This window comes from Corvus brachyrhynchos, unplaced genomic scaffold (genome assembly GCF_000691975.1).
Source record: "Corvus brachyrhynchos isolate BGI_N302 unplaced genomic scaffold, ASM69197v1 scaffold89, whole genome shotgun sequence".
NCBI lineage: Eukaryota > Metazoa > Chordata > Aves > Passeriformes > Corvidae > Corvus > Corvus brachyrhynchos.
Window position 1 is genome coordinate 4,573,345 of NW_008246063.1, and position 22,782 is coordinate 4,596,126.

At 37.9% G+C, this 22,782-nt stretch overlaps 1 protein-coding gene across 8 annotated transcripts in view; it reads left to right on the top strand.

Annotated features, from left to right (window-relative positions):
* FAM135B (family with sequence similarity 135 member B) overlaps window positions 1-22,782 on the top strand; it is a 271,906-nt gene that overhangs the window by 222,480 nt on the left and 26,644 nt on the right. For all 8 annotated transcript variants that reach the window (XM_017746687.1, XM_017746686.1, XM_017746688.1 and 5 more), the window contains one exon: window positions 20,741-20,894. In XM_017746687.1, coding sequence (XP_017602176.1) covers window positions 20,741-20,894 — 154 coding nt within the window. The remainder of the gene's footprint in view (window positions 1-20,740; window positions 20,895-22,782) is intronic.

The following is a 22,782-nucleotide window of genomic DNA, read 5'->3' on the forward strand; positions in this document are numbered from 1 at the left end:
ATTCAGTTTACTGTAAGACTGCAAACAGTCAAGACTTTTCTTGTTTTAGCTTTAGCTATTGTGAGTAAACCAAAAAGAACTTTTTTTTTCCCCTGACAGCTGCAGATAGATTATTTTTCCAGAATACTTCCCAAACTATTACAAATGAGCAGAAGTTTGTAAAGGGTAGGAACTCTAAATGATTCCTATTGCATCCTTTTCCTCAGGTCTAGGCATAAAACCCAAGGAAAGTACTAGTTTGTGGTGTCTGAAGCACTTAATAACTCCACAATTTATTCAGTTTTATAGGTTTGGTATAAATCCTACAAAGTCAAGAAGCAGATTGTCTCACAAAAGTAAATTTTGTCCTCACTAGTGTCATCATATGCAACAGATGGATTAGTGGCACGGTGTTTTGGGTTTATGTGCCAAGGTTTTTGGTACCAGAGGGGGATGGAACCAGGGGAGGCTTCTGTGAGAGGAAGGAAGAACCTTCCCCTATACAGACAGGGAAAATTCCAGCTGGCTCCAAGGTGGACCCACTGCTGGCCAAAGCTGAGCCCATCAGCGATGATTGTAGAACTTCTGTGATATTTAAAAAAAATAAAAACAACTGTCCAGCAGCTGTGAGTGAGAAAATGGGAAACAAACGACTATTCAGGCACCAAAGTCAGTGAAACAGGAAGAAAAGAGGTGCTCCAGGTGCCAGAGCAGATTTCCCTTCAGCCTGTGATAAAGACCCTGGTGACAAAGCCCTGGAGAGCCACATGCCAGAGCAGGTGGCTGTGCCTGGGAGGAAATGGCTTTAGATTTGTTCTTATATCTCATTCTACTCTATTTAATTGGTAATAAATTATACTAATTTCCCCGAGTAGAATCTGTTTTGTCCATGACAGTTGGTAAGTGATCTCCCTGTCCTTGCCTTGTCTCTTGAGCTTCTTGTTGTATTTTTCTGTGTTATTGAAGAAGGGGAGTGCCTTGGTGGGCACCTGATGGCCAACAAAGGTCAGTCCTTTTCTGAACCGTACATGGTTCAGAAAAGATTTGAACACAGTAGAGTAGTGGCTGGATTTACAGTAGTCTTAAACCCCAAGAAAAGCCAGAATTGTGCTGAAATATGATGATAAAACTACCAAGTTACGTTTTCCAGACATCTCTTGAATACAAAGTAGAAGACTCCTACCTTGATATATCATATATAGATAATGCTTCCCATTTCCCCTCTTTTTTCCTGATAGAACTTGGATGCATCAGAGAGTTAATGCTCTTTTTAGGCCCACAAGTTGACTGTGGAAGTGCTCATCTAGTTTATGTCACTGGTTTGCTTTTTCCTTACTGAAAAACAATTGACTGGCTTAATTTCTAAAGATAGTCTGCATCAATCAGCTCTTCTTTCCACTTCCTGACCTAATCTTCTGTGTTTGGGTTGCTGAGGTGCCAGTGCTTAATGACACATCCTGAAGGCTTCTCGTTCTGCACTTCTGACTTCTCACTGTGGAGACTAATTAAATGCCAGCAGCTTTGGATTGTACATGTGCATTTTCCCTAAATCTCCCCAAGTGGCTTCTGGACATCACTGACACTTTCCTCATCTCCTGGCTTAGCAGAGTAGTTATAATAATTAATCCTATTTAAACCTTGTTTGTTTGGGGTTTTTTAAAGTTTTCCTGTCTCTTCCCATTCCTCTACCTAGCAGAGATCTTCCCTTTCTTCTTTCCTCCTTCTTCCCTCTCTAATATTTTCTCTCTATCTATACTGCACTTTTCCTTTCAAGCACAATTAAGACAACAAAGATATTTATTATTGAAAGAAGATATTTTTTGTGTAAAAATAAAAGATAAATATGAAGGAACAAAAGGCCAGATAAATATGAAGGAACAAAATTTTGTGGTCAACAAACTAGAAGAGAATAATCTACAGAATAATAAAATCTACTAAATAATAAGAAGTGCTAGGACTTCCTCAAGTTCTCTTTAGCCCATAACCTATAGGGAATATATATCACAGTAGATGTGTTCAAAATAGGATCATATCTACTGCAGTCTTGGGAGATCCCAGTGGGATGAAACAGCCTCATGAGCTGTGTGTGACTGGTTTCCCTTCAGGGACCCTGAATTCCCCTTTGTGTCTGCTAAATTGCTTTTCTATGTGAAGAAGTTCAAGGGTTTGTTTGGGATGTACAAGGCCTGTACCTCAACTCCACACTGACTCTTTCAGGTGATCTCAACAGCCCTAAGAGCTGGATACTGGAAAGCTTCAGCAGCTTTATTTATATAAAATAAAATAAAATAAAATAAAATAATATATTCCTTGCAGATCTGAAAATTGAATGGTCACTTACACTTCAGGATTTCTGTGCCTTATCCAGTAGCATAAACCTCCTCTGTATCCACTGTTGTCAGGCTGGCTTAATGTCTTTGTAATATTGTGCATCACATGCCTGCTGTGTTATAATCAAGTTGAATCAATGACATACTGAGGATTATTAATAAACTGTACTCACAGTAATCTTATTTTCATTTTGCTAGCAGTTGCACTACAGATAAATTGACTTCTAAGTAATCAGATTGATTAATCATATGATTTCTCATTAATAAGGCACTGGTGTTTTATGAGAAGTGTTCTTCTTTTATCTAGCATTGATGTAGCAATCTCAAAAGACATGAGGTTTATGCCTGGCATAACACAAGAACCAGGAGTGTCATTCAAATAAAATTTTGTTGATGCTAAGAGTTCTTTTCCACAGACAGTTTGCTAATATTTTCATCTTTTCAGCAACATATGCAAAAGCCAGGCTGTTCTAGCCTAGCACCCAAACATTATTCAAACCCACATTTTTATGTCTCATAGCAGTCATCTGTGGTTTAGTCTTCTTTTCTTCTCTATAGTTATGGTTCTTTGGCCAAATAGTTAACCTTTTCAGCTCTTGAAGTAGGAAGACCCTGGATCATCTCAGTTCATTGGAGCATGGGGCTAATAACCCCAAGGTTGTGGGTTTGATCCCTGTACAGGCCATTCACTTAAAAGTTCAACTTGATGATCCTTGTGGGTCCCTTCCATCTCAGAATATCCTTTGATTCTGTGGTGATTGTGCATCAGAGAAGAGCCCACATAGGCTCCATTGTGGGAATTGTAATGTGTAATATGATTCTGTGGTTCTAAGACAGGTGATACATATTATTTATGTTTTTTAAACCAATTTTTTAAAAATCCCAGTATTTAAATAGCTTTTACTTATAATTGTTCAATGTAGCTAATCCAGACTGCAGAAGTATCATTTACATCAGAATTTCATCTGGAATTGTTAATTTTACATGGAAATGCCTTTAGTTTTCATCTCGGACTTCTCTGCTCCGGTGTGAGTGTATAATGGCAAAGACTTCTTCTGTGTGTAAGCATGTGTTGTAATGGGTGGTTTTAAAAGATTCCTTGGGTGTCTTGCTGGTGCAAATGATGATTAGCCGTGATTGGGACTCCAGCAGATGTCCAACACATAATTATTCTGAAATAGGAAGAGAGCTGATATACTGCTCTTTATAAGGTACAGTGACAAGTATCTTTAATCAGTATGTTCAGGGCACCATTTGTTATAATTACTGATGAAGTCTTTAATCTTTGGTTGCCTGAAGATAAATGGCTGATCTCTAGAAAGAACAAAATGATTTCCTAGCTGTAGCAGAAAACATGTAACTAATACTGTGACAGTAACTGGTTTCCTTAATCACTGGAATATTTCTTTTCTGTGGTTCTAGCTTTTTGATGAGACATATGCAGAGTATAGCAAAGAAATGATCTGAATTTTTATAGAGTTCAAAGCTGAGATTAATTTGGGTTTAGGCCCTGAAATATGGTGGTGAAAAATCCTTGCAATGTTTTTGCTATGGATCTTCAATGCAAACGTTATGAAAATAACTGGAGATTCTTGTGAGACTCCAGACAGGAGGGTGATGGAGACTTGTTCTGGAGAAAATCCTTGGGAATTGCTCATATTGGACTGATAATTTATTCCTTTTGTTAAGCAATAGAATTTGAATAGGAAGTTACTCTTTTCATACATTTTTTTTTGCTGTCTTTCTGCATTGTTTATGTATTGGAAAGAATCAGATTGCTGCATTCTTTTTCCTAATCTCTCCTAGACTTATATAACTGAAAGGATTTTTATTATGGCTAATTTAGAGAGTTGTGAGTAGTGTGGTAAAAGGCAGACTAAGCATGGAGGATTTATTTCTCTTTCACAACTACTATTACAGTTATATACTGAAGAATTTATTTGGCTTCCCTCACCGTAATTTCTCACTTTGTCTGAATCCATTTATGTGGTTTGTACAGTCATTCACTTGGCTGACATTCTTTCAATTCAAGGTTTTCCTTTCTGGAGATTTCAGCATTGATTTTTCAATAATTTTAGAGGAAGGGGCTTGGATGATACCTTTTTCTTTTTTTCTCTGTTCCCTGTAGTTAAGTGCAGGAGCAGCAGGAACAGACTTTTTACTCCTCACTTCAGGAATTGGACTTGGCTGCTCTTTACCTTTTGAAAGAGCACTTTATGATTCGCTTTTTCTTTCTTAGTTTTTTTTCCACTGATACTTTGCTTAAAAACCATGTTCATATCCCTTAGGAACACTAATCCTTAGCTCCTAAGGAACAATAATTCCCACTGACTGATGATGAGAGTTCCTGAAGGGAGACCAAATCAACTCTCACAGCTTCTGAGCTGACGGCCTTTCCAGCACGAGTGGAGATGCAAACAACAGCAGAGTTGAGATCCATCATCTGAAAGCCAACCCTTTGCTACTGGCAAGTGTCCCAGACAGCAGCTCAGAGACTGGGGAATGAGAAAAAAAGATTCCCTCTTTTTCCAACTACTTTGTTTCCACTTGTTTTGTGGAAACAAATCTCCAAGTGACAGAAAAAGCCTACACGTCTGTTCACAGCTATCCTGTCAGTCGTAATGACCCAAGAAACAGCTTCACAGCTGATAAGAATTATAAGTCTTGGTGCAGTGCTAGGGAGGAACACATAGAAATGCAGCCCCAGCAATATCAGTTTTTGCAAAACCAACTGACCCCACTCAAATGGTCTCGTATTTTCTCCAAGGATCAGACAAGATTCAGCAGTCTGACAATCAGAAAAGAGTGGACTAAGAGAAAGAGATGGGTCAGTGTGTTATAATTTGCAAAAGCATTGCCAGACAGAGGTCAATAGCATTAGACAAAAGTTTTGCCAACAAAGCACTTTTTTGTAGCTTTATGGCAAAATGAGAATAATTTTAGAAGCTCTTCAGGACAAGAATAACTTCTTCTGAAGATGACATTACTTAATCATATATCCAGAATCTATATTCAAGTGTTGTGATGAGTGCCAGAAAAAAAAGATATTTGGATCAAAATTGGGTAATGCTTCAAGGAAGCTCTTTGCATAACCAGGAAAAGTGTGTGAATATTCATGCAGTTACATGGTGAGAATATAGTATATTCATACTTGGGTGAGAATATAGATCTAAGGACTTGGGTGAGAATATAGATCTAAGGACTGATTTAGGGTAAGCCAGACACAGTCAGAGGCAAATGAGCTTACACTACTTCTTTGACTGGCATAAACCTTGAGAAATCAAGCTTCTAGTCAGCCTAGTTTTACAATAGTATTTTACTCTACTGTTCCCAGCTTCACAGTATGGTATTCAAATAGGGTCTGATGTATTGTTAATATCTGTGCACTCAGTCACTGCATGATCCCAGGTTAGCTGGGTGTGTCGTGAAATGTGAAGGAGCTGCAGTATTGTTGGTCTTTTGCGTCTGGTTGCTAGCAAATCAGATAAGGCCAAGTCAGATAAGCCTCTTCCCATCACTTTTCTTCTTTATCTTCTTCAGAGACTCATAGAATGGTTTGGATTGGAAGAACCTTTAAACATCTAGTCCAAACCCCCTGCGATGAGCAGTGACACCATCAACAACATCAGGTTACTCAGAGCCCTGTCAAACCTGGCCTTGAGTGTTTCCAGGAATGGTTCATTTACCAGGTCTCAGGGAAATCTGGCCCAGCATCTCAGCACCCTCATCACAAAAAATGTCACCCTTATATCTAGTCTGAATCTACCCTCTTTTAGTTTTAAACCGTTACCTCTTGTCCTATCTCAACAGGCCCTGCTGAAAAGTCTGTCCCCATATTTCTTTTCTTATAAGTTGTCCTTAACTATTGAAAGGCTGCTATAAAGTCTCCCAAAATATTCCCAAACTCTTTCCAAGGGCTGGATAAAACCATTAAGTTTGTTGAAGGCACCATATATCTACTCTTTGATGACCCAAGGCAAAATTGCCATCTCACAGGTTTTCGTTAGGCCTAGATGCAATCTGCAATGTCTCTGCTGGAATTAGGTCTTCCTGACATTGGCAGACAGAGTTGGCTGATGAGAAGCAGGGGTGAAAGGCTGAACAGGACAGCGGGGCACCCCCAAGGCAATGTTAAATAATGTTCATGTAGGCGGTAAAGCTCTGGATCTGCTCTAGATATTGTGTTTCTTTTGTAAACAAATACAGTTCAACTCTCCAGAGCTGTCAATCAGTCTCTTTCTCTGCTACTGAACTCATTAGAAGTATTTTATTTAAAACCGTAAAATTATGGCCTGCAGAATAAATGGTAAGCTACCCAGAGCTCATGAAATTTTATTGTCTTTGAGTGTAAATTACTTGAGGGCTGGTATATGTGCTATGCATAATACAGGAGGTATCTATGGGGCTGTGAAAATGAACCTGTGAAGATGTAATAGTTATGCAAATTTATACAGTTCCAGCTATTCAGAAGTTCCCTATTTTGTTGCACTAAATTATAACATATCAATGTAATTGCTTAAAGTAACATACCCAGGAAATATTCTTATTAGCCATTATTTCAGTCTCAGTGTTAGAACAGAAACTGTGGATTTCTGCAGTGATAAAAAGGACTGTATATTATTTTATCATTGGCTTTTCCATTTGATGTATGTTTGCATGCATGTGAAAGACCTATAAATGATTCATTGCCTGAGAGTGTCATAAGTGAAGACTTCAGGAATGTGGCATAATCACAGGATTAGACACTGAGCTGTTTCCTGGCAGCAAAAGGCATAGAAACCACATCCCCCACATCAAACAAACCAATCCAGCATTACAGCACCTGGGCCAAAGAGGAGCAATTTTTGTGCAGACCAATTTTTTGCAAGAAGGAAGGTACCTTTAAGCCCAGCTGTAAATTATTTTTCTGGGAGTGATTCTGGGGTTGAAATAAAATAATACTGATTAAAAACAGGTTTTGAAACATTTCTAAAAGAAAAATCTAATGGATCTCATTGGGTCACTTCAATTACCTGAGTGGTGGGACTCTCTGAGTCGCAGAATTATCTTCAGCAAAATAAGTAGGGAAGTAATGGAAATTGATTTGACTTGGTTTTACAACAGACCTTGGAATATATTATTGAGACAGATTTTCTGTTGATTATTTTTCACAAAACAATAATGGACAAAATTCAGGTAACCTGAAAAATAGCACATTTGGACCCAATAAAAGGATTTGTTTTCTCCCCATTTCTGTAGACCACGAGAGAGCTGGGATAACACGTTGCTGGAAGGCGCTTCTGTGAACTTTGTAGGATTTGACACAATCGTGCAAAATGACAGCACTGACAATTCCTGCAGTCCTTGTTCTGAAAGGATGGGAACTGTGAGGGCTGTGATATAAACCAATATTTGGGTAATTTGAAGAAGACTTTGCTTGAAGGCATTCAGTTTCTGAAGCTGTCAGGGCTTAGGCTTTTATTTTGCTCTCTTTGTTTACCTGTCTCCTCCATGAGTATCAAATACTTGACTGTGATTGCCTGCAAAACACAAGACTTGTTTGATTTCTCTTCTGATCTGGTTTGACAAAGACTATACAAGTCAAAATCTTTTACTCACCTCTCTGGGGAAAAATGAGAAGTCAATCACGAACCAAGTAGAAAGTCTGGGATATACAGGAGCATTTACAAATAATAATAAAAAATAACAGTCCTGTCAATAGGGACATGATTTCTTTTCACTTGCATATGAATCATAGGAACCTACTTGGTAACACTTGTGGCTGTGTAACAGACTGAAGGAAACAATAAAATTAGAACTCTGCCTTGGTAACGAAATGTCAAACTGCTTAAAAAATGAGCTCATAAAGGTTAAAGTAATTTGTCACTGTCAAAAGACAGTTAAATATTTCCTCTTTAGCCATTGTTTGACATTGTTGCTAATGTTTAAATTTGCCAGGATGAGGAAAAGATCAGAAATAGTGTTGAGATTGTTTTATATTTTATCTCCATTTTTTTGTGAAGACAAAGGTAATTAATCAACATGCAGCAACTTCTGTGATTATAGACATTTCAACAGTGAATTCTGGGCAAGGCTCTCAATAAATTGATTTCAGTGGGCATGGTTGGCACCGTTATCTCTTCCCTCCTGTGAGATGCTCTGTGATCAAGAATCAAAATAATCCACTAGGAACATATTTTTAGATCTTACCTATAATTTCAGAAGCCAAGCCAGGGATAGCAAAATGACAAGATTCAGTGATCTTGGCCACCTGCTGTAGTAGCCTGGAAAGCAAATGGTGCAATTCATAAACATCCTGCTAATAGGCAGGAGTATCAAAAATCCCAAGGAGCTCATGTCTATACCCTTGTTATTAAAATAATTCACAGTTCTTGGTTTCTTGATGGCACCATGCCATGCTGCAAGACAATAGATGTATGTTCCCCACAAATAATACCAGTGAGTGTTGATAAAAGCAAAGGCTCAGCCTGTCAGATTGATGTGGAATGTAGTCAAATAGACTTTTTTTAATGTACATGGCCTCTTTGAATTTTAGGTTTTCCCAGAAAAGGAAAGATATGCTATTTTTTTATTGTATTTCTATGATGCATGAATAGTGGTCCCCAGATTTTGCTTGTGGCAGCATCTAACTCATAAAGGTCTTTTCTACAAAATGTGAACAGAAAATGAGGAATTCGACCTCATTTAAGTGAGACTTACTTTTTATCATCTCTTTAGTATCCCTTCTGCACTTTTCTTGCGTCTGGTTCTTTTTTTATTCCTTTCTTTGGACAGGAGGATCTCTGTCTTTGCCTTTGATTCTTTCTTTCTGCACAAATGGTGCTTCAGTGTTTGAAGTAAACAATTCTTCCTCCATACATGGACATATTTGTAGCTGAGAAAATTTTATCTTAAATTTTATTTTAAGAGAGTAGCAGGATGTCAAGTGGTTTGATTTTTGGCTTAAAATGGCAGCTTTGTGTGCTGTTGTCTCAAGGTCTTCACAGAACTCAAGCACAGTCTGTTGGGAAATTTCAAGTAGCCCCAGATAAGTTTTCATTTTCATGACCTGCTGCATAAACAGAGCGAGATTGGCCGCCATAGGGACATTTCATTAATGAGACTGTTCAGTAAATCCTGTGCTTAGGGGCAGGATATGAGTCAGGATAACCCTAACCTGTCTGATTCCAGTGATAATATTGTACCTTAGAAAAAGAACTCATCAAATATTTGATCACTTTGATATTCAATTTTGAGGCAGTTCCTGTCAACATTTTGGAAAGGTAAAAAAGAACCCAAATTTCAGAAAGCCCATGTGGAATATCAGTGGAACAATTACAGTGAGACTTGGCTTATTTCTAGAATCTTACCGATGTTTAGAGAATGCAGTGTCAGCCTGGTTCTCCTCCTGTATATTGTAGCCCACTGAAATGCCATTTTCCTAGCAAGAGAGAAACCCAAAACACTGTGGTCAGAGACAGGAAGGAGTGGTGTGACTGCTGAGTTCAGTCCACCACCTCTGTGAGAAACTGAAATAGGCATATACTATAATAGGTTGGAATATGTTTTCCATATGAACATCCTCTCTGCATCCTACTCCTTACTGTTCCCCACATTAAGTAATTGCTATGGCATCCTGTGCTATGTAACATGACTCAGCACATGGCAATTTGTCTAACTTTGCAGTGTACAGGTGAGTTTAAGGTATGATTTAATTTGTATCTGTAGCTCATTAAGAGGTTGTAAAAGGTTTGTTGTGGTGCTTAAGTGACAAGTCTTGAAATATGAAGTCACAATGACTAGATAGCTTGTAATTGCTAAGAAAAAGGTCTTGAAAAAAAAAGGAAAAAAGCCAAAAGAAGGGTGTTTCATTTCACTTTGAAGAAGGAAATACTTCTTAAGCTGACTTAACATGTTCCGTTTTTCCCCGTTTGGGCACTGAACTGCAAAATCAATTATTCCTGTAGCTCTTTTCATACGTGAACAGAGATCCAAGCCTGAAGTCACTTTCTTTCTGGCAGTGACTGTCAGTACATAATAGACCCTGGCATTTCTAAATAGGAAACTGCAGTCGTTGTTGCTTTTATTAAATGAAGAGCATGTCAGAGTGACCATTTGCTTCGGGTCTGTGCTTCAGAAGGCAACACAGAGCCAAGTAGTTTGGTACATGCAGTGTGATAGAAGTTCACTGTGTTTAATAGCATATTCTGCCAAACACCATGAGAGAAATGGAACCTGCAAGAGAACTGTGTTTAATTTGTTTGTTAGGGCCAAACCAGCCCACATGCATTGGCAAAGTACCTTCAGCTGGCTCATGTGTCAGCTGTGGCCATTCTCTCTTGTAAGGACAAGATGAGGCCTTCACATCCCTACACACCACTTCTATCTCAGGTTCCTTCAGCTCCTTTTTTTTCCCTAAGAGGATTTCCAAGTTCACATTAGACCCAAAAATACATGCTCTGGGACTGATTGTCAGCTTCTTGGAGTCAGCAATTACTGCTGATTGAAGAATCCAGATCATCATATCTGAAACATTTCTCCTCTCTGAGGGAAGAAAATACCTATTTGAATTCAGGATGCTCCACATTTATTTTTCTCTGTTCAAAACTGTGTGAAATATTATTTTATATATATTTTTTTAATAAGCACTGGGGTGGAACTTCTCTGCCCATCTCTGAATTTTCTACATCTGAGCTTCTAGTTTAATTTTCCTTCATACAAAATCTGTGGAAAGCAAAAAGAATTTCTTGGGAATAGTGCATTATAAGAATGCAGAAGAGGGACTTTCTGCAAGGGCATGAAGTGATAGGACAAGGGGGAATGGTTTTAAGTGAAGGAGGGTAGATTTATATTGAATATTAGGAAGACATTGGTTCCTGTGAGAGTCATGAGGCACTGGAACAGGCTGCCTAGAGAAGCTGTGGATGTCTCAATCCTGGAAGTGTTCAAGAGGAGGTTGGTTGAGGCCCTGGGCAGCCTAGTCCAGTGGAAGGTGTGGCAGGGGTTTGGAACGGAATGACCTTTAAGGTCGCTTTAAACTCAAACGATTCTGTAATTCTATAACATCAAGATCTGAAGTAGAGGGGATGAACTGTGCTCCAAAAATTCCTGTTTCTCTCTGTGTGCTATGAAGGGAGACCAGGGTGATGAGCTGAGATGGACATGTTTATGATCTAAATATAAAAGATTTGCTAGACACTAATCTCACCATTCTTTTGTAAGCAAACTAGGACATGTATTAGAGTTTGATCATTAATCCCTATGTAATTCACTGCACATTTTTGTAAACAAAGCCAATAATGTTCTATAAAATCCCGGGAATTTTCTTTTTTTAATTATTTAGCTATTTATTCATATACCTAATATCAGACAGTATACAGCATTGATATAAAGAGAAATACTCTGCCACCTTCTAACCTGTAGGATTACATTGCATAAAACCATCTCCACCCCAGCCAGAGCCACAGCTGAACACACCCTTCTGTGTTGCTAGGCATAAAATTGTATCAAAACATTTTTGACATTTTCTGATGTCCTGAATGCCAATTGTAATGGCACAGTTGTGTTAATATCATTGAACAAGGTGTACCTTTTTTTATATGTGTGTGTACATACAGGTGGGAGAGACAAAAAGATGTTAACAAGTGTTCTTTTAAAAACTGACTGGTTTTATGCTGCTGCCTGCAGTGATGAGTAATAACAAGGCAGCTCTTCAGCTCAGGGGTCCTTGTTTGATCAGAGAAACAGGAGTGGATTTGCTTTCCTTATCTGTGAGTAGACAGCATGGACTCCCTGTAATCAGAAAGGACAATGTATTAAGGACCTTTTTGATGTCTCCACTGTGTTATTTTTGTTTAGGAGATCAGAATTTGCACCATAAGTGTGTATGTATTAATAAATGTTTAATTTAAAATTACATATAAAGACCAGCTTTAGATAGATAGGAAGATATTTATATAAATCTATGTATCTAATCTGCCCCCCTTTTTTTGCATAAAAAATTATTCTCAAGTATTTTGGGTTTTTTTTCCCATAAAATTGTAATTATTCAATGTTGCTGTACCATCTCTTAGCCAAAGGATATCTCAGTGTCCTTTGTGAATGTTGCCTACACAGACTCTTAGTAATAACAATTTGAAGATATGGTCTAACATGTCATTTTCAGACATAGATGTACCAGAGGGAAAGAAAAGCACGCCCAAAGGATTGTAGTGAATAGGGTGACATCAGGCTGGCAATGCAAATAGCGGGATTCTGCAGGGCTCCATCCTTGTCCCAATTCTCTTCAGCATCTTTATTAACAGCTGGAACGCAAAGCTCAAAGGAATACTAAGTAAATTTGTTGATGACACTAAATTGAGAGGAGCTGTTGACTCCCTTGAGGGCAGGGAGGCCCTGCAGAGAGACCTCAAGAAATCAGAGATGGGCAATAACCAACTGTACGGAGATTAACAAGGGCAAATGCCAGATTTTCCACCTGGGATGGGGCAGCTCTGGATGTAGGGACAGACTGGGGAATGAGAGGCTGGAAAGCAGCTCTGGGAAGGGACGTGGGGGTCCTGGTCAATGGCAAGTTGAATAGGAGTCAGCAGTGCCCTGGCAGCCAGGAGGGCCAACCCTGTCCTGGGGGCATCAGGCACAGCATCACCAGCTGGGCAAGGGAAGGTGTCCTGCCCTGCTCTGCACTGGGGTGGCCTCACCTCAGGTTCTGGGGGAAGTGTTGGGTGCCACAAGGTGAGAAAGATATAAGGCTATTGCAAAGTGTCCAAAGAAGGGTTATGAAAATTGTGAAGGTCTATGAAGGTAGTGAAGGGTCTAGGGGGGAAGATACATGAGAAGCAGTTGAGGACTAGGAATTGTATTCAATAATCCTGATGGGTCTCTTCTAAATCAAAAGATTCTATGATTCTATGACACATGATTCATACAACTTTTCTTGTGCCAGATGATTCAGTGCTCATCTTGGAAGAAGGATGCCTCGTGTCAGGCACTGCTCTGACTTTCATGAGACATTTTCCCCAGTGCTTAATTTACTGCTAAAGCAATGTTTTTACAGCTTTAATTTTCTGTATAGTGATGTATAACCCTAGAGATCAGGGGGAGAAAAAGGATTTTTTTGCCTTCTTATTTATCATAATCAGAATTTTTCAAAAACTTCAATAGAATACCCTATGTGTGCTTTTACATGAAGAACCATTGTGATTGTAGACACTTGTGATTATACATAGGATGTAACATAACCTCCAGTCACTAGGTTCAGTTTTTAAAGTGATGAGGGAAATAGGCTTCAAACAATTGCATAGAAATTAAAAAAATGTGTAATGTACCCTAAAGGAAAAATCTGGAAAAACCCCCACAAGAAACCAAATCATCTGTGCATGAAAGAAAGTATTTTGGGGTTTCTTTTCAACCTTTAAATTCTACAATATATTGCTATATGAACTTTATCTTGATGAAAAAGAAAATAAGAAAAAAGCCAGAAATTTTATTTTAAATGAAAAATCTTTTTTTTCTTCTAGGCAGGTCAGTATGAGACATTTGGAACATGGTCAGTGTTTTTTCTCCTAGAATAACTTTAAGGGAAATCAGTGTAATCTGTGAAACATTTTTGCTTTACTAGAATTGTATTTTTAGATGGTAATTTTCCTAAAAAATACTCTCCTGGCCACTTCTTCCTTGGCCAATTGTAAATAATAAACCTACAGCCTGCATTTAGAACAGTAACTTATAGTATTGAAACAATAATCATTAGAGCTGACCAGGAGAATTCTCTTCTACCTGTTCAAAGAATGCTCTTTTTCAGGCCTGATGGTACCTATTTTTCAAGGGTATCAAGTAAAAAACTTCCAAACTGCTAATTTTCTACAAAGTGTAAATTATCACTGAACCTGTCACTAAATCTGACTGCAATGTCAAATATTTTTCCTACTGATCTTTTATCCCAGGGGTTTTGACAAAATAGCTCTAACTTTTAGAGGTAATATAAATGTCAAATTGTATTTATGAAATACCAACCTACATTTTCTTACATAACAGATTTAGTGAGAGGCATAACATAAATAGTTCTATATATTGTCAATACCTTTCTAATTATTGTCCTTTATTGAAGCTTTGGATTAGTGATATTAGTGTCACTGAAATAGAATTTAAATATATTATAATGATTTTACTTTTATTTTAGAGCTTTGGATAATGAACCATCATAGCAAATACAGACTAGTAAATCAATACAGGCTCTCCTTTTCTATGCAATTTAATAAGTTGATAGAATATATACATTCAAGTGCATCCTAGTTATATATATCTATTTATCTTAAATGTTTGGTCCTTGGTTTTACTTTTTAAAATGGAAAATATTAATTTTCCTAGTTGTCCATAACTGTTCCTCCCATAAGCATGCTGTCTTCCTGTTAGTGAATGTTAGAGGAAAGAGGTTTACAGGAGCTGGTTTATGTGGGTGTCACCTACCCTCAAGAACGTTCTGTGTTCACATATCTGCTGTTGACAGATGAAGAACAGAGATGAACAGATTTTCTGCCAGATAGGACCAAGATTTGTGTATCACGTCTGTTATATGTAGTCTGTAGTTGCTTAATAAAAATAAAAATAATAAAAATATTCCAAATTCCAAAACTGGGCTGAGAAGAAACAGTGTCACCACAGAATGGCATCCACAGTTTGGCAACTGTGGGCTTCCATGTCTTTAAACTACAGGGGTTTTTTTAGATTTGCTGATAATTTTTCACTGCCTGGCACAGGGATTTAGAAAATGTTTGTATTGATGAATGAATTAATGAGGGGGAGTTGTTTGGGTTTGGCATTTTTTCATAGCTGAATGGAGATGTAAATAGACATATACATATACACACATATAGAATCGTTAGGGGTGGAAAAGACCTTTAAGATTATCAAGTCCAGCTGTCAACTCAGCACCACCATCACTTTCATCATTAACTCATGTCCTCAAGTGCAACATCTACAGGAATTTTGAACACTTGCCCAGGGACAGTGATTCCACCACTTTCCTGGGCAACCTGTTCCCATGCTTGACAACCCTTTCCATGAAGAAATCTTTATTAATATCCAGTCTAAACCTCTACAATGATTACATGTGTATAAATTTGTTATATATATATACACCATATATATTTATAAAAAAATATTCTTAGTCAACCCAAATCCAGAATTTTTGCTTTGTTTTGTTTTGTTTTTTTGTTGATTGGTTGTTGTTTTCCTCATGAAATATCATCATTAAAAGTTTTTCATTTTAAATAATCTAGATTATTTTTTTCTCTTTAATATAATTTCTGTCATAAGAATGGCTCAAAAGATATTCTTTTCCTCTTTAGTTTTCTCTGAGTGTTCATTTTAACATATTTACATGATAACCTCTTTAAGACAAAAATAATTTCTGACATGCAACCAGTTTCAGAAAATGGAGTAAAAACTTGTCCTGCTCCCATCACTGCTCCAGCACTTTCACTAATGAAGTGGAAACACTAAAGTTTTAGCTCACGACATAACTGTAATTTAATTTCCAACCACCAAATAACAGGAAATCTCCTATCTTAGAAAACAGCATCCAAAGTAGAGAGTAAAGCCTTGGTCCTTGATTTTGAAGCCAGAATAAAATTTTCATCTTAGGTAATCAAAATGGGCTTGCAGGCAAATGGGCAGATGCTGTGGACTCAGAAACTGCATTTATCTTGGGATGCTGAGATTTATCCCTCAGTTTCAAGCAGTTCTCTAGATCTTTCCCAGAAGCAGGTAAAGTAGGGTAGCTCTCTCTGCTACTGGGAAATATTTGGAGACTGCAAAACTTGTCTGTTTACACAGAAATGGCTTTTTAGTATATTGAAATTCCTGACAAGCAATTCGAATCTGAATTGTGAAATGTGTTAAGAGTTAGATTAAACATGATTTCATTTACCAACTGTTAGTGCTACTGTTGAACATAGTTAACATAGTTCATGAAATTGCTTTAATACAAAACAAATACAAGCTACTTAACTGTACATTACAAAGCATAAAATTCAGTTGGTACCTTTTGATATTAGACAGATGTAGTACACTGGAAGTGAATATCCACAAATTGTTCTCTGCATTTGAATAATGAATTGACGTGAACCTTATTTGATGAAGATGTTTGCTTTTTGCAAGTAATTTTCCTTTCTCTTGTTATAAAGGAAAAGTACATTTATAAAGGAATACAGTCTAATTATAGGAGGAATCTGTTGACTGATAAGAGCATTGCACAAGTAACCCATTAATTTAAAAGGCTGATTTACTTAAATGTATTCAGCAGGGATATTTCCAGGAGTGTTTAGTTTGTTTAGGGTTGTTGATATTGAAGGCTATTTTACTTGTCTGGGTAAATCTAGCAGAAGACCAGCTTAGAGGATAGATGGAAAAGGGTCAGTGATGGTCTAGTGTTGGGGTCCAGCTTTGCACATCATGATCAAAGTGAACTGAAGCTTTTACATTTCCAAAACACTAGGAAGTAGTTTTTATCTTTCAATTGTCTGGGTTTTTCTTTATGTGATCATCTAGTGTGAGGTCTCCCTACCCGTTGCTGGGGATTTGGAAATAGATTACCTTTAAGGTCTCTTCCAATCCAATCCATTCTATGACTGTGATCGATGGTGATCACAGTTAACAGGGAAATGGAGAAATTAGGCCTATATGCCCAGGATTCTTCGTGAGAAAAAACCTTCAGAGCTCTTTAGCTGGAGAGAGATTATGACCTTTGGAAGAAGTTATAGGAAACTCAGGAGGACTACAAGGGTGTTGTGAGGTTATTCAGGGAGAAAATTAGAACAGCAAAAGCTCAGGTAGAACCTAACTTGACTACTGCTTAAAAAATGCAAAATATTTGTATGAGCACATTCATAACAAAAGGAGGGCTAAGGCGAATTTCCATCCTGTATTGGATGAGTCTCTGGAATGCCTTTTTTTTCAATGTATTGACTTTTTGACCTATTTCCCTTTAATGATGTTGGCACAATGGAAGAAATTCTTTTGTGTCAGTACTACTAGCTTCTGTGCTGTCATCCATCTTTACTATCAGAGTACTTTTAGGTCTTAAGCCTTGAAGTGAGATTTGTCAGGCATTCATGTCCTACCAAAATTTTCAGAAATAGAAAAGGGCAAAAGCTAGAGATGCAGTCTACCATTACAGACAAAAGGGGTCTTGGAAAAAGAAATCTGCAGATGCGTTTTACAACCAGCATAGAAGAATCTGTCTACCTACTAACTAATGAAATTAAAATAACAGTAGGCCAAATGAATTAGCTCAACAGGTCATGAGAATCTTTACAAAGGAAACCAACATGTACTTTTACAATGGATATTACAAGCCCAGAGCAGCCATCAGGCTTTGTGAAAGGTGGGATTGTCAACTTCAGTATCATTTTTTGGTTTAATGAGAGTTTTGTCTTAACCAGAAGCAAACCAATATCTATCATCCTGAGTTGAGAAACCTGGAAAGCTGAGCACTTTATAGTTGTTTAATGGGTCAGAGCCACTGTTTCTCCTGAGTGTTGTTTTTACAGCAGTGTTTTCCCTTAGAGCAGCACGTGACATTTGTTACCAAACTTGATTTGTTAGTATTGTAGTCTGAGTCCCCGTTTCAGGCTATTGACAAGGAAATAGGGGAACACCTGAATAATTGCACAGAAGAGGAAATTAAAATAGCAAATGTGAAAGGTCTGCAATTTTTAGACCATCCCAAAGGACAACATTTCTTGACATTTCTCAGCTTACTGAGCAGTGATGGATAAGCTGATTTAGCTGCAGCAGTTTATAATGGCATCATCTGACAGATGCCTGCCCTGCTGGGGTCCCTGCAGATGAAGATGCACAGACCTTAGTTCACATTAGTTTAAACTGTCCCTGAGGTGGGTTTAATAATCTCTGTAATGTCCTGCTCTGTATCCAGAGATATGTACATGCGTATGTGTGTGACAACTTTCAGAAGAGGCAGTCCTGTGAGAGCAGTAATGTCTTTAAGTCACTGAAGAACCAGAAATTTGGAGCATGTCGCCTTTTTTCTGTCACACTCACTTTCCACCTCGACAAAAAGATTTTTCAAATTGGGATGGATGTTCCCACTAAACAACAGGGTTTAAAAGCCAGTTGCCATTTAATAGAATTTCATCAAAATGCTTAGTGATATGCCCTCTTACTCCTGCACAGCACAACCTGGTCTGTGCAGCGTGGCTGCTCTCATGCAATGGCATTCTCAAAGCACAGCACCTTTCTTTGGCACAGACACTCTTCCCAGAGAGCTGGAACAGGAAGAGGAAAGAGAGCTTGGAGCAATGTTTTCAGCTCTCTATTCACACAGGTACACCATCCATATCTTACAGTAATTTGAAGAAAGTTTACATTGAAATGGAGAGAAATGCTAGAGAAAATTTTACTTGCCTGTTGTGGTTGTACTCAGTGCTTCTAATTCTGTGTCTACAGTGTAGAACATGTACAATTGTCCAGTGTAAATCAGCTGAGGACAAATTTTAAAAAGCACCATAAGATAGGAAACAAACGCTAAAGAATTTAACACTGGACTAATTGAGTAATATTTTGAACGCCTTTAATTCACACAAGTTTTGAACCCACTTGCAGGTGCATTTTCCTATTACTTTTTATGTTTATGCTATAATCTATGCCAAGGAATGGCTGAAAATAGACCTATTAAAGTGTAGTCATGCACAACACCATGTTATAGCGTTCATATAAACTATGAAATTAACTCACTTTCTTCCTTCTGCTCATCAGTGTAGCATTTAAATGCCAGAATAATTTTTACCTAAAAAAAGTAATCAGCATTGGATAATAAAGGAGGGCATATTTTCATGACATTGTTCATCAATCCACTTCCAATTTTCTATTGTTTTGAGCAGCATTTCTTTATGCTCCCTTTTTTGTTTTGGCCATGGTGAGAGTAAAAAATATTCATGCTGAGGCTGGAGATTTTGAAACCTTTGAAGAACAGCCAACTCTGTCAATTATCATCAGCTGTTTTTCTGCAGGTCTGGAGAGCATTTCCTTTTGTGCCTACCACAGAATTCTAGTTAACTTCTTGAAGATTTGCATGAGAAGCTGAGGGAAACATCCTGGCTCAGGCCAAGAGTTGTGAAATACAGGTTTTAGGGAAGTCAAAGGGAGAAAAACACAGGAGATGCACTGGTGTGTGGTTGGTTCTTCTCTGTTGCTCCTGGAGATGCATAGATTTGGGACCATCCAGAAAGGCAGTCAGCACCTGGCTGGCCTGTAGGAATTGTATTCTTATCCCAGGAGTGATAAGCAGTGTACTAAGTTGCAAATTGTCCATGTTTCACAAACCCAGGGATTAATAAGTAGTTCCATTTTAAACCTAAGCAGTGTAGCTTTCAAGTATCAGTAATTTATACAAGCATCTTTTGACAAAAGTGGGAATTTCTGATTTATGGTACCCTAGTGAAAACTCAGCTTGCATTCTAAGTGTAAAAGTGTTGTTTGAGAAATATTTGTAGTAAACGTGCTGTGATCTGTCCTGTTACATTCTCCCACAAGAGATATACTAGCACAGACATTGATCCTGGAGTACAGAGTGGCTCATATTTGTCGATGGGATAGCAATGCCATCTACATTTGTTCACTAATACGGATAGCAAAGCATACCATGGTACCATCAAGCTATCACCTTTGCAGGAGGTGATAAGGAGGGAAAAGGAAAGTGAATGTAGCCATCTTTATAGTTCTTTCCACCCCTCCCCTCCAGCTGAGAGGGTGTATTTTGCACAGCACTCTGTGTTGTGGGGAGAGACATTGGCTCCATGGTGGGACATGTGGGATGGACAGAGATAGATTACTCTGTTGGATTGTTTGGTCTGAGGGTCTTTGCGTGTGACAGCCTTGCTGAGACCTAATGGTTTTGTTATGGTTTGGGCAAAATGAACATGTAGAATGAGATACTGTTGGATTACACATCTAGCTAGTTGGGTGGCTGGGAGATTGGGATGGTTAAAATCTCTTTGGTGCCATCTGCTTAATTAGAATTGAAGAATCACAGAATGGCTTGGGTTGGAAGGGACCTGAAATACCATCTAGTTCAAATCCCTTGCCATGGGCAGAGACACCTTCCACTAGACCAGGTTACTCCAGGCCCCATCCAACCTGGCACTGAACACTCCCAGGGATGGGGCAGCCACAGCTTCTCTGGAAAACCTGTGCCAGGACCTCACCACCCTCACAGTAAAAAATTTAGTTCCTAATATTGTGTGTAAACCTACACTGTTTTAGTTTAAAGCCATTACCCCTTGTCCTATCACAATATACTCTTGTAAAAAGATATGAATCCACTTCTGGGTGGAGACTGTCCACAAATGGGTTTTTGTGAAAACCTGTTGCACAAATGGAGACCATGAATTTTAATTTCTGTACTTTACTTTCTTGACACTTTTGCTACACAGGGCAGCTTTTATGTCCCATCTGAAAATTGCATGCAACATGCATACAAGTGGCATAAGGATCTCTGTCTTCTGCTCTTGAATGCTCAAAGGGGTCTTCACACGTACTACACCCTCATAATGAATGAGATTCCTGATTTACCACAGCTGAAGCTGGGTAAGTGAAAAGACATTTAAAATCATTGAATATTTTAGAGTGCTGCATTTTTAAACACACACTTTAGTACCAAAATTCTTGGTCTGTTCAGAGACTTCAAGGGATTTTCAGCTGTGTTGTCTGATTAGTGTTTATTTTTGCATGCTCTTAAAGATGACTGACTCCTCAGCTTATGTGAATCCTTTTATAGGATGTGGCCTGATGTGTAGATGGATAAAATATTTTGATACATTTCTCAGAATACTTCCCTTTCAGTGATTTTTGGCCTCAGCTGCATTTTGAAAATTGTAACTTCCAGTTCTGAATGGCCATGAACTCTTGGAAAGACTCTTAATATATTTTTTTCTCTTGAGCAAACGTTTTTTTATAATTGAAAAGAAAAATCTGAACGGTGATGCAAATGGGTTTCTTTGTAACTTGCAATATATTTCTCCCCTGCCAATTACAACTTGCTCTTCAAAATTATTCTGATTTCCTTTCTAATTCAATTTTTTAATAGATTTTCTGGTTTTTTGGCAGAAGGTTTTTTTGGCTGGTCAGGCCTGTCGGGTTTAATGTGCAAGTGCAGGCTGGCTGGATTTGCAGGATGGAGCTCTGTAATTTGTGTTTAGTAATCTATGTAATGAGAGCATGAGGACCTATGAAAATGAGACTCATTCCTGACTAAATCCTGCTTTCTCACCTGTTTCTTCGAATTAAAGGAATGTGGCTCATAATTTCACATTTCACATTGTGTCTTTGTATTTCTGTGGTGTGCAGGTTTTGAAGTTATCAGTTTTGTTATGTTGCAGAGATAATTACATTAGGAGTGTTGATTGCATTGGCCAGCAGGTTTTAAAAGGGAGTAAAATTTTCCGGTATAGTTCTTATATATAAGAACTATCAAACACAATGCATTGTGCTTCACTCATGGACTTGATAGATCCTGTTTGCCACTTCATGTCTTGTTCCCCAACATCTATTTCCCTTCAAGACAGTCTAAAAGTCATAGGTAAGTGATACCCTGTGTTATTCAATCCAACTACAAGAGAAAAAAACCAAAAACCAACATTTTAATTTGCAGTTTACGAGCTCTGAGACAGACTAGAACATGCAACAAAACTGCTTTATGGATCTTGGTTAACAGGTATAGATAATAGATGATTTATGGCTCGCCCAGACAGGGTTATAGGTTGTGAGATAGCGGAGTTATGCATGGAGTCACCACAACTCCAGGACCACCCCAGAGCACATACTGATGTTCTAAACACCATTTGTCTGGTATTGAAAGGAACACTGGTACTGAAGCAGGCACTTCATTTGCAAATGTACTTCTTGTAATGCATGAAAATTTGCTAAATGCAAATACCCTTTTTAGCGTCTTCAGCAGAGTACTATTTGCATCATTTTATTCAGAGTCTGAAAATCTACTAAAGATTTGGTTTTAAGGCTGATCTTCTGACACCTGTTGCAAAACTCAGTAAAATTATGGGGTGTAAGATTCACGCAGTAAGACAAATATAAATCAAATTTTTATATCTGTGCCTTACATTCATTAGGGTGAAACATCCCCATTTAAAAATATGTTATTTGACACAGGTAGTGCTTTCTAATTTGGCATGGCATAAACTACACCTTGTACTTGCTATATTTCTCCACTGACCAGGGGAAAAATGTAAATGACTCATTCAGTTGTACCATCTATATTGGTCATATTAATCTCATAAGTCTTTACAGAAGGTTAAGATAAATCCAAGAATATAAATCTCTGCACATTTCCTTAATTCTTGGTTTTTTTCTAGCTCCCTGAGTACTATATTTAAAAATAAAGTAGCTTACTTTAGACATTAGAAGTGGGAATGGTTATTTCTCAAATTTTACCAGCTAAGATTGCATCCTTTCAAGGCAC